The 10,947-nt window shown below is 47.5% G+C and overlaps 1 protein-coding gene across 2 annotated transcripts; it reads right to left on the bottom strand.

Moving 5' to 3' along the window:
* Positions 1-448: 448 nt before the first annotated feature.
* On the bottom strand, positions 449-10,930 carry CSRNP1 (cysteine and serine rich nuclear protein 1). Of its 2 annotated transcripts, XM_010712333.3 has the most exons (5): positions 9,974-10,930; positions 8,494-8,689; positions 6,047-6,306; positions 5,095-5,391; positions 449-4,159 (listed from the first exon to the last, which is right to left on the bottom strand). In XM_010712333.3, exons 2-5 carry the CDS (start codon positions 8,663-8,665, stop codon positions 3,176-3,178), a joined length of 1,713 nt encoding a protein of 570 aa, XP_010710635.1. In that variant the 5' UTR covers positions 8,666-8,689; positions 9,974-10,930; the 3' UTR covers positions 449-3,175. The 2 variants fall into 2 exon arrangements, with proteins under 2 accessions (XP_010710635.1, XP_003206977.2); XM_003206929.4 differs by lacking the exon at positions 9,974-10,930 and having other exon boundaries at positions 8,494-8,882.
* Between the last annotated feature and the right edge of the window lie 17 nt (positions 10,931-10,947).

Genomic DNA, 10,947 nt, shown 5'->3' with positions numbered 1-10,947 from the left:
ACCTTCCGGCCAGACAACTCCAACCCAGTGTGCCAGCTCTTTGCTGGGCTTTGATACAACCACCATTTCCCACTTCCTTGCTAAAGGTGCTCTGCCTGGTGCAGTTTCAATGTCCAGGTCTGGGCAGAGCTACAGGAATGGGGATGAGGGCAGTGTCCCATCCCAAGGGACTTTGACACTCTTCTTTCATCGTGGTACTGGGTGCCTCTCTGGGAAGACACCTGTCCCTGGGCAAAGTCATGATTTTGAGGTCCATCTCATTATTTGAGGGGGGAACGCTAGGGTGATGAGCTTCAAAACGGTCCAAAAAAAGCAAAAACAAACGAAAAAAGGAACAGCTGTGACATGCAGTAGCTCTCACACCCCTCATCCAAGCATCTGAGCCACAGCAGAGAAAAGAAGGTAGCAACCAGTCATGCTGAAGGCGCAAGAAGGGTAAAGACGCTGCCGCATTCAAACAAAATTATTTTATTGAAAGTGTAATGGAAATTTCTTCATATTGCTTTGATGAAATGAGAGACAGCAGCTGTAGACAAATATGCTTTTTTCCTTTTTTTTTTTAAACAAATGCAAATGGATAAGGTAAAATAAAGCATTTTTAACTTGTACCCTTAAGCAACATAATCACAATATATACACAAAGGAAGCTAAAATAAAGCTATGTTGAAACGAAAGTGTTTCAATCAATACATTAGATAATTACAGATTGTGTCAATAAATAGCCAGTTTTAAAACTGTTTAACAGGCAACTTTTTACATAGATACCGAGAAGAAAAACAAACAAGCAACAAAATTATATATTTACAATTCAGTGCCTTGAAAAGAAAAAAAAAAGAAAAATCTTTTTTTTTTTTTTTGGCACCAACACAAATAAAATGAATAAATTATAGAAAAAAAAAATCCACAATGGCAGGAGTCAATCTCTGTCATTCATTACAAAAAGTGTTGTGTATATATATATATAAAATATATGTATATATTTTATATATATAAATATATATATATATATGCAGAGAAACTGAGGAATGTTATAAAATATATTAGTGCCAATAAATACAGAACGGTACCAGACTTCCAACAGTCAGTATTTTTGATGCAGTCTGAAGGATAGCAACTACCACCAGAAGATAACCAAGGGGGATTTTCAGTCAAAAGAAACGACGGCGACAACAAAAAAATCAGATAGATAGATAGATAGATAGATAGATAGATAGGTATCCAGGAAATCCTCCATCTGCCAGTAGTATTCCTACAGTCGCCCTCCTGCCCATGGGGATGGCCTCAGGGTGATGCCTCGTGGGAGGACATGGCGGGTTGACTCTGCTTCAAGGCTGACCGGCTCAATACCAGAGAAGACGTACAATTAAATAATAATAATAATTATTAATAACAATAATTTAAAAACAAAACAAACAAACAAAAAAAACCACCAGCCTTCGCGCTATTCATATGCCAGAAGCTTTCCAAATTGCTGGCAGGGTGCCATGGTGGCATGGCAAGACTACTTGTCCATCAAGTGGCAGGTCTCAAACAGCCCCATCCCTGCCGGTGGGGACAGCAAAGGTTCAGCTAAGGGAAAGGTCCTCAGACCCACATTTTGGGATGATTCCCCCCAACGGGGTGACTATGCAAGAGGGGATTTCAATGTACAGCTGTGGGTTTCCAGAGAGATACCTAGACGCCCACGCTGCTGGCGCAGGCACTTAGTGCATCACTGGCGTGCAGATTTGGGTCCAGTTACATGGCATGGCCAAATAGTGTCATGTTCTCAGGCTGATTCAAACAACAAAAAATCTAAGTAGGCCTCTAATCTCCCTCCTAAGCACAACCATTTCTCTTTTTTCCTCCTCTCTGCAATCGTACTCAATAAATAATGCAACAACCTTCATATTCGTCTCCTTTTCTTGATTTACCCAATTTATCTATTTAAAAAAGAGCATAAACAGTCTGGCCCACAAGTTTCTGGAGTTGCCATACCCTCAATATCTGGGAGTTGTAAGGGTTTTGCTGCCCTTCACTTTGCTCTCCAAAGCCCCATGGGCTGCAAAGGTTACCCTGACTTTCTCCCTCGCTGGCAGTTCCTCTGCATATTCAGGCACCATAAGCGATCACAAAAGATCTCATGGCCAAATCCTTAGGAAATTCAATAAATTAGAAAATAATTTATGGAAAGATTTCGGTGGTTTTTGTTCATTAAATAGAGCTAGCTCATGTTTCTCAAACAGAGGATGGTTTTGCTCCCTATAGCAGTATCATGCATATCAGACTACGCGCTATCACGTCTACAAAGGATGGTTCACTACCAGAGGATGCTGCAAGAACACCGCCCTCATCCCTCCCCTCCCACCCACCTTACATTCAGCTCTTGTAGCAATGTGAGGTGAAGACTGAACAGACAGCACCTCCCAGACTCAGACAGCGGGGTCATTTTAGGATGCGTGCTGCTGGAGACCTTACTGCCCTTCCAGGTCATTGACAAACCACAGTGCTATTCATGTACTACAGGTAGACAATAAATAAATACAGATATATTATGCAAAAAATATGATTGTGCACATAATACATCTGAGGTATTACCAATTTAAATAAGGTTTCATGCTAGTTCAAGCTTCAGTGGCTAGTTAAATTCTGGAATTTGCAATAAATAGATGAAGGATGATTATGTATATAGTGTACGGATCTCTTCTGTAAACCTTTTCCGATTTAAACCCAAGAGCATGTTGGTCTGGCTCTTATGCAAATCACAAATTTTCACAATAAATACAGCTTCAAAAGTTGTCTTAAAAAGTTCCCGCGACACCGAAACGTTTCTAGAAGGGGCTGTGTATACGACTGGCAACATTCGCAAGGAGCATTTCTCAACAGGTCTTTGCATACAAAACACAAGGAAATTCATACTTGAAAGTCTTCGTCCCTCCCTCCCACCCCCCGACCCCATCATGAAAGTTTAGAAATTTTTGCACAAACAGCAAGAGAACTGATTGTAGCTGCAGTATGTCAAAACGTCCACATTCTATAAAGACCAAAAATAGTTTGTCCGCTCAGAAAGTCTGATTATTTTTTTTAATCCTTTTCACATAGCACAAGTGAAAGTTTGCCCGTCCAACCGTTCTTCGGCTTTGGTTTCAGCACCATGATGCTGCCAGTCCTTCGCATCCCCAGCCAGCCAGGAGCTTCACACCTTCACCGTTTCCATCAGCGATGACTTGATGGCATCCTCCAAAAGCTGATTGTCTGTGAAAGGGGCTGGGGTTTCGGGGACGGATTCGGACAAACCGATGAGAGACTCCAAGAAACAGGAGCCCTGATCTCCAGCTTGCGGGAAACCGGGGAAATTAGGCAACTGAAACTGTAACGCTGAGAAGTTATCAAGGTTCTCATACTCCTTCAAGGAGTTGTAAAGGGGTCCCAAGTTATAGTCCGAGAAGGACTGGAAGAAATCCAAGGAGTCAGAGGAAAGGCTGAGGTCGGCATAGCTCTTGGAACACGACTCAGCTGGGGCTGGGGCGCAGCATGACACCCCATCACAGCGCGCGTGCATGGCCTCCTCCAGCAGCCCACCACTGTCCTGGTTGGCATTCTCGTCCAGGCACTCAGAGAGGTGGGATGAGGCCCCAGGGCCAGGCTTGGCCTCGCAGCTATGGTCCTCAATGAAGAAATCGGCAGGGTGGAAACAGCTCAGGTTGTCCTGGCAGTGGTCTCCCTCCTCCTCGGCATCCGAATCGTTGAAGTGGAGGATGCGTGCCAAGCCATCATCATCGATGTCCGACTGGGACTTGTCGGAGGGGAGGCTCTCATAGGGTTCCTCCAGGTCCTCGCTGGGGTGGGAGGAGATGGAGGAGTCCGTCATGTCGCTGCTGCAGCTGTTCTCGCCCAGGGCTTCCAACTCAGGGCTGAACTGGAAGGCGGGGGCCAGTGACGCCGTGCGTTCTTCCAAGGGCCCCTTTGCCGCTGTGCAGCCCAGCTGAGGCAACCGCTCCCGGAAGGGAGGTTCAACCTCTGCCACCCCTTCACTGCTCTGCTGCTGCTTCTCCAGCTCCAGCTTCATGATGGTGTGGATGAAGTGGGTCTGTACCCGGGCCTGGTTGAACTCGATCCTGCCCTCCGTGTTGCCGCAGCCATCCTTGGTACAGCCACAGGGGAAGGAGGTGTGGTCCATCTGGGGGGAAAAACATGGGTGTGAGGACCCTCGCCCAAAGCCCAAGCCACCTTGATTAACCCCCAAACTCTCACACATCACCTCTGCAGCATGGGTGAGGGATTTAAAAGCAAGCCAAAAAATACGAAATAGTAAAAAACAAACAACCCACACCACCTGCTCTTTGGAAGAGTTGTCTTAAAAAAGATGAATTTAAGTACAACTGAAAAAAGTTAAAGGGTTTAAAAAAAGAAAAAAAAAGCAAAACGTAATGCTCGGAAAGGAGACATAAGTGGGCAAATGTGAATTTCTGTATTGAACCACGATATCTAATATCTGATCTGTATCATGAGCTTCTGCATCTCTGCAGGATGAAGGACAAATTGCTCTACTGGTATCTGCAGCACTTTTACGTATCAGTTGTGAGCAGCCACTAGAGGGGGGCTGTGACATGCACACGGACATCAAGTCCTGTGCAAACCCATCTGCCTGTGCGTATCCAACTGCCTGTGCACATCCAACTTCTGCATACACATCCTGCACCACCCAGCCTGCAACCACAGCACACAGCAAGCAAGTGAGCAGCACCCACAGTAGCGAACACTCCTCGTAAACACAGCAGGACAGGCACCTCTGAAAACAGAAAATATATTAAAAAAAAATGAAGGTAACTAAGTGCAGCTACAGGGGCCACCCTGTGATATGCAGGTGGGCCTGCAGAGCTGACACTGATGCTCCCACGTGTGCGAGGAGTTGGGATGCACACCAAGGAGGAGAATAAAAATAAAACCAAGGGAGGAGGAGAAATTGGAGCCTCATGGGAGGAGCAAAGGGCTTCTCCTTGCCAAGGCATCCCCCGCAGCCCGTCTCCCTCTGCCATTCACAATGTGTGTTTTCCAGCAGCATCTCCAAGAGCTTTTCCACTTCAACTTGAGATGCATGAGATAGGGCAGTACCTGGCACTTAATGCCCGCCAAGCTGCAGCTGCAGGTTTCAGGATCGCAGACCTCCTGACAGTCACAGCCGCAGTCCTCCCGGGACAGGCGGATGCTGTGCAGCTCCCGCTTCTCCTCCTTGTCAATCTTCTTCACCCCAACGGCTTTGAGCAGTGCACGCCTTTTCTTGGCTGGATAGGGCTGGAGGAAAAAGCCATCCTCCAGGTCCACGTTGCTGACGTCGATGTCGTCGTCAGAGATGTCTTCAATAGTGAGCTGGTTGGCTTCCTCCGATTCCTTTGTGCCGTTCATGGTGAGCTGAGGGCAAAACGTGGGCAAAGTGTTACGGAGGTCTCAGGGACACCAAGACAGCAACCTTCAACACCTCAGGCCAGGAAAAATCACGGAATCATAAAGATTGGAAAAGACCACTAAGGTCATCTAGTCCAATCGAACTCATCCCCACCATGCCCACTAACCATGTCCCTCAGTGCCACATCTTCATGTTTCCTGAACAACTTCAGGAATAGTGACTCCACTACCTCCCTGGGCAGCATGTTCCAATACATGAATCATAAAATCACAGAATAATCCAAATTGGAAGAGATCCATAAGGATCCAACTCCTGGCTCCACAGAGGACCACCCAAACATCAGACCATACATCTGACTGCATAGCCCAGACACTTCCTGACTTGCCCCAGTGGTGGCCACCTCTACGACCAGTATCTGTCTCAGAGCCTCCAGAGAGAGCCCAAAGACCATAGGGTGCACAGCATCTCACTCAGGTCCCACCTGAAAACCTGGTGAACACCTGCTAGGGGAGCTGAGCATCACTTCTTTCAAGGCAAAGAACCGACCTGTGTTTCTCAGAGACACACAGTAGGTTCTGGATCAATGTCCCAAAGACTCGGAAAGACCAACACAAAGAAAAGACCTTCACGAGAAAAGACACCCTCAATCCAGCCACTCACTTTCCATTTCAAAGCTTCCAACTTCTCCTCTTTCAATTTTTCTTCCAGTTTCTCCCGACGAACGTTTTCCTGCTCCTTGGAGAACTCTGCTAACGTGAACTGCCGAGAGGAGCTGTGTTTGCTCACCATCCCCAGCGTGCAGCCCCCGCGGCTCGGTACGCTCGTGAAGCCTTGGCAGCGCGGGAAGTAAAACACAGTGACCCGGTCAAACTCCACGTTGTTCTTCTTTAGCCGTTTGGATTTCTTCAGAATGGACGTGGCTAAAAAAGGGGGAGAAAAGAGTATACAGTCAGCGATGCCATCCTGAAGATGGAGGTAAAATAACTTTGCTAAACACCATGAACCGGATTTGCAATGGTAACATGATACGATAAGGTCACAGCATCTTGTGCTTTAGGATCTAAAGGTGGAAAGTGGATACAGGGGAAACTAAGCCAAGTCCTGATGCACTGGAGTCACCACTCAGATTCGCCCTAATAAAAGCCCACTGCTTCTCCTCCCCATCACAACTTCTGACAGGAAATACATTTGCTTATTCTTCACATGCAGCAGAGCAGAACGAACAAGCAGCCAACCACCCTGCACACCTGTCCCGTTCCCAACCCCATCACCCTGCCTGCTGTCCCAGGGTCCCACAACACTGGGACACAGATGCTTCAGCTCCAGCTTTTGGGGCAGGACAGAAAACAGCCCAAATGGCTGCTCCTCCTGGTATTTCCTTTTACCATCCACTGGGAGGAACCATGAATCTATAGTTTATTCTTGTAAGACTCATTTGAGAGCAGCTGCTAAGATGTTAATCTTGATGCAGGTGACCCCAGGGTAAACACAGCAATGCATGACTCTGGTTTATTTTACGCTGCTGAAATACACTACACAGCACTCAGAGCAGAGCTTCTCCAGAGATACCTGGTTCTGCACATGCAGATGGAGCAAGCAGGGGTGGAATAACTGGTCAGAGCAATTTCACAGAATCATAGAACTGTCTGAGTTGGAAGGGACCTTTAAAGGCCATCTGGTCCAACCCCCCTGCAATGAACAGGGACACTCACAGCTCCATCAGGTGCTCAGGGCGTTGTCCAGCTTGACTTTTGAGTGTCTCCAGGAATGGGACATCTACCACCTCTCTGAGCAACCTGTACCAGTGCCTCACCACCCTTATTATAGAAAGCTTTCCTTATATCCCATCTAAATGTCCCTTGTGCTGTTTGCATGCCAGGAAGAAGAGGCAGAAACGCACAAATTCAGTGTTTGATTTTTTTGGTGTCACTCTCTAATGAAGTAGTGGAATGTGGGAACAAGAAACCAGGAAGGGCTGGGTCAATTCCCAGCACGAGACTGAGCTGTGCTGCTTGGATAGCAGAGCTGAGAAAGTGCAAACTGAACAGCAAGCTGCACCTACATTTCACAGGTCTTGCTTGCCAAAATACCGCATTTCAGTTTCAGATGGAAAAAAAGAGAAGAAAAAAGAAAAAAAAAAGCATTCACCCATCTGTGTCAGCAGCTTCTGCTCACTCACTGAGGGTTTCGAACCAGGCTGCGCCATCGCTTTGATGCTATCTTTGCACTCTGCGTTGCTTTTTCATAATAACCTTGATTCAATCTTCTAAACCATCAGCTCTTTATCAAGAGGCAAGTTAACCACCGCCAGCATCTATCGACCGAGCTGCTGCACTTTGGCATTTGCTTCTCACTCCTTCCTCCCCCCCCCAAATTGTTTTTCCATTCCTGACCCTTTTTCAATGGAGCCAGAGAATACAAAAAGTTCATTGTTTTGTCACCAAACCTGGGAAGACAAGCAAGAATGAGACTCTTTATTATTACAAGACTTCTAAAGCCTTTTCAGACCACTGCGTGTTTGTGTGTGTCTGCTAAGTGGAGCTTAACTGCTATATACAGTGGGTGTTCAGTGTAATTTACTGGGTTGGAGCATTTCTCCTCCACGAAGATGGTCTCCTATTGTCTTTCTTTTCCCTTTGCACAGCAGATAAGGGATTTTATGACCTTGTCTTCTGCATGTTTTCCTAAAAGCCCTCAAAACCAATAATGCTGGGAAAACAAAATAGCATTTATCTGTACTGACAGCGGAGGCAATGTCAAACGTGTCGTGTTCTTTGGCAAAGTCCCCACCTTACATAGGAAACGGGTTCTGAAATGGTAATTAGGCTGCTGGTTAATCATTTTTCAAAAGCAGCATTACGGGCTGCCTGTTCCATAGATGCCTATGGAACAGCTGATAGCATAGTGAGGGATGGAGGATGCTCTGATAGCAGCCTCCTCTGGACACCTCTGCACACGCGTGTCCCATAGGCCAAATTTGGGATTTGGGCAAAAAAAGTTGCAAACAAATGGCAAAATGGTACGAGGAGCAGCTGAGGAAGACTCTCGTGAAGATACTGGGGGGTTATAAGGACAGGGCAAACAGGGCTAGGCGATAAGGGACTCACGGGTAAAGCCAGGTGCTATGGCAGAGCTGGGCTTGCTGTCTCCACGGGAGCTGTCTTCATCTGAGTCCCAGCCTGAGGACGCCGAGGAGGACAGAGGGGAGCAGGAGGAGGAGGAGCAGTAGGTGCTGTCATCCCCCAGCTCTTCATACTTCCTTTTCAACACCCCGCTCATGGTGACGCCGTATTGTTCATATAACTGCAAAAGAAGGGAGAAAAGCATCATCAGAGAGGGGAATCATTGCACTTACAGTCTGCACGAGCTCAGTGTGATCACACAGGTGTGACTCCCCAGAGCTGCACCCCACAACCACACCTCGCTGCCGCCCCTGCACGCAGCTGCAATTCCTCTCCTCTTTTAGAGGAAACACAACTGCCCAGGAACCCATTCAATCAACACAAACGTTATCCAACAATAATTACTACATTTTGCTTACTAATTCTTTTATGTTAACTCCTTCCCCCGATCGCTTTCTGTGCAGTTACAGCTTGAGCGTCTTGCTAATTACAAAAATAAGCCGGTTTGCAAAGAACAATCTGCTGGCATGATTTACTTGCTACAGCCCCCTGGGGAAACAGACTTATTAAATGAAGCACTGAAATACAAATATATCAACTGTGAAGAACAGCCCTTCTCCTCACGGTGCCTTTCATAGTCAGTCCCCCATTCAATAAGCTATTCTTGTTTAGGCTGGGTTATGTATCAAGCATAGTAGCAATTAAAAACAACGTAGCTAATTAAAAACAAAGCAGCTCTGTGCTTGCCTAGATTCCTAAATTTCCTTCACGCTCTTCTACTGCCCATTTCCAGCATTCACAACCCAGTGTGCCTGGAGCAGGATGGTGGAAGGGTAAACCCAGTGCTAATGGACGCGGTGCCTCGTGCCCTCTTGTGAAACCCTCCCACCAGCACAACCTACTCCTCGTAACCGTAACCATATCACTTTCTCACCCTCTTTTGCATGTCTGAACTGAATTTAAATCTCTCAAACCAACATCCTCCTAACAGCCCTGAACAGACGGCACAGAAACTGCACGGACTTCAGAAGCTCCCCGTGATGGGATGCTCAATATCACAATAGTGCTGCGATGGTGGGTGCCTGCAAAGCCCCACTGCTCATCAATCACATTCACCGACAGCTTCCAGGAGCCAAAAGTTCTCTGAAAGGTTAAAAATGGATGGATGGAGTGGTTCTGGGCTTGGAAGAAGTTAATCATTGCATGGGGCCGCATGTGCCAGAGGTTGGGTTGTTGGGGCCTTGACCCAAAGCTGATGTGGAGAAGGTGCCTGTGGCAGCTTCCAATCCAGCACCAGTGCTGAGCCCTCTCCTACCTTTTCACTTGCAAAGTGCTGGCAGCCGCAATGTTGCAAACTCTCTAATCTCCTATTTTTCAATTCTTTTTCCACTTCCCGTTCTGCTGATGGTCACCCACACCAGAAACGAAGGAAAGAACTTCCAAAATGAAGTCCAAAATGAAGTACCTCCTTGTCCACGTCGAATGGCCAAAAACTCCACAAAAACAAACAAAGGTGGCTCTGGGATGTACCCTCTCACTGCAGCAAGGCCGTCTCTTCTATCCCTACTGAAGGATGTTGCCTTCCAGCCAACAGGAGGAGAACGCAGCTCTCCAGCACATCCAGAAGATGGAAGCAGAGCAGGCACTGATGTCACTTGGGCTTTGTCCCACCCTGCAGGGACACCAGCGGGCATCAGAGAGAAGCCCTCAGGCAGTGACATGGCCTTTTGGCCAAGCTCACCCCATCCCTGCATCAGTTTGCCACCTCCTCTCATGTGCCATCCATCCATTCAGCCCTCCGAGTGCCTGCCTCTCCACCCCAAATCCTGACTGCGGGGATGAGCAGGGCAAGGACCAGCTGCCAGGAGCCTGGACAGCACCAGGACTTCTACCTACAGCCAAAAAACCCCAAAGCAGCATCTTTGTATGAAGGGGCTTTCCCAGTTTGTATGATTCCCAGGGAAGCGAGCAGAATGTCGACGCTGTCCCAGCGCTCAGCCAACAGAGCTGTGTTTTGGACGGTACCATTTTTCACATTTGTTTTGAAAAAATACCTCTACATCCATCTGCCCCCAATAAACACCACCCGGATGGGGTTCAGCCATCAGGGCGAAGTCGGTGCCCTGCACTGAGCACAACCAGTGCCCTCCTCCAGGCACCATCAGTGCCCTCCCCTCCTTGCCCAAGTGTTCGGCAGCAGAACCCAAGCCATGAGAGCAATGCTGCTGAAACCGCGGCTGGGATCGCTGAGCTGCGGTGATGCCGCAAGCCTGAGACTCCCATCCACATCTGTGCCTGCCACAGAAGTCACAAAAATGTGCACAGCAGCGTGAAAAACAGAAAATATCAGCGCTCAGCAGTGGAAATCTCTGCAAGCAGCTCCGAGAACAGGAGGATTTTACCACCTTTACTCCCTCTCACTCTCTCTCTCTCTTTTTT

The sequence above is a fragment of the Meleagris gallopavo genome, chromosome 6, assembly GCF_000146605.3.
Source record: "Meleagris gallopavo isolate NT-WF06-2002-E0010 breed Aviagen turkey brand Nicholas breeding stock chromosome 6, Turkey_5.1, whole genome shotgun sequence".
NCBI lineage: Eukaryota > Metazoa > Chordata > Aves > Galliformes > Phasianidae > Meleagris > Meleagris gallopavo.
Note: the sequence above shows the minus strand (reverse complement) of the source record. Positions and strands in the feature narration are given on the sequence as shown.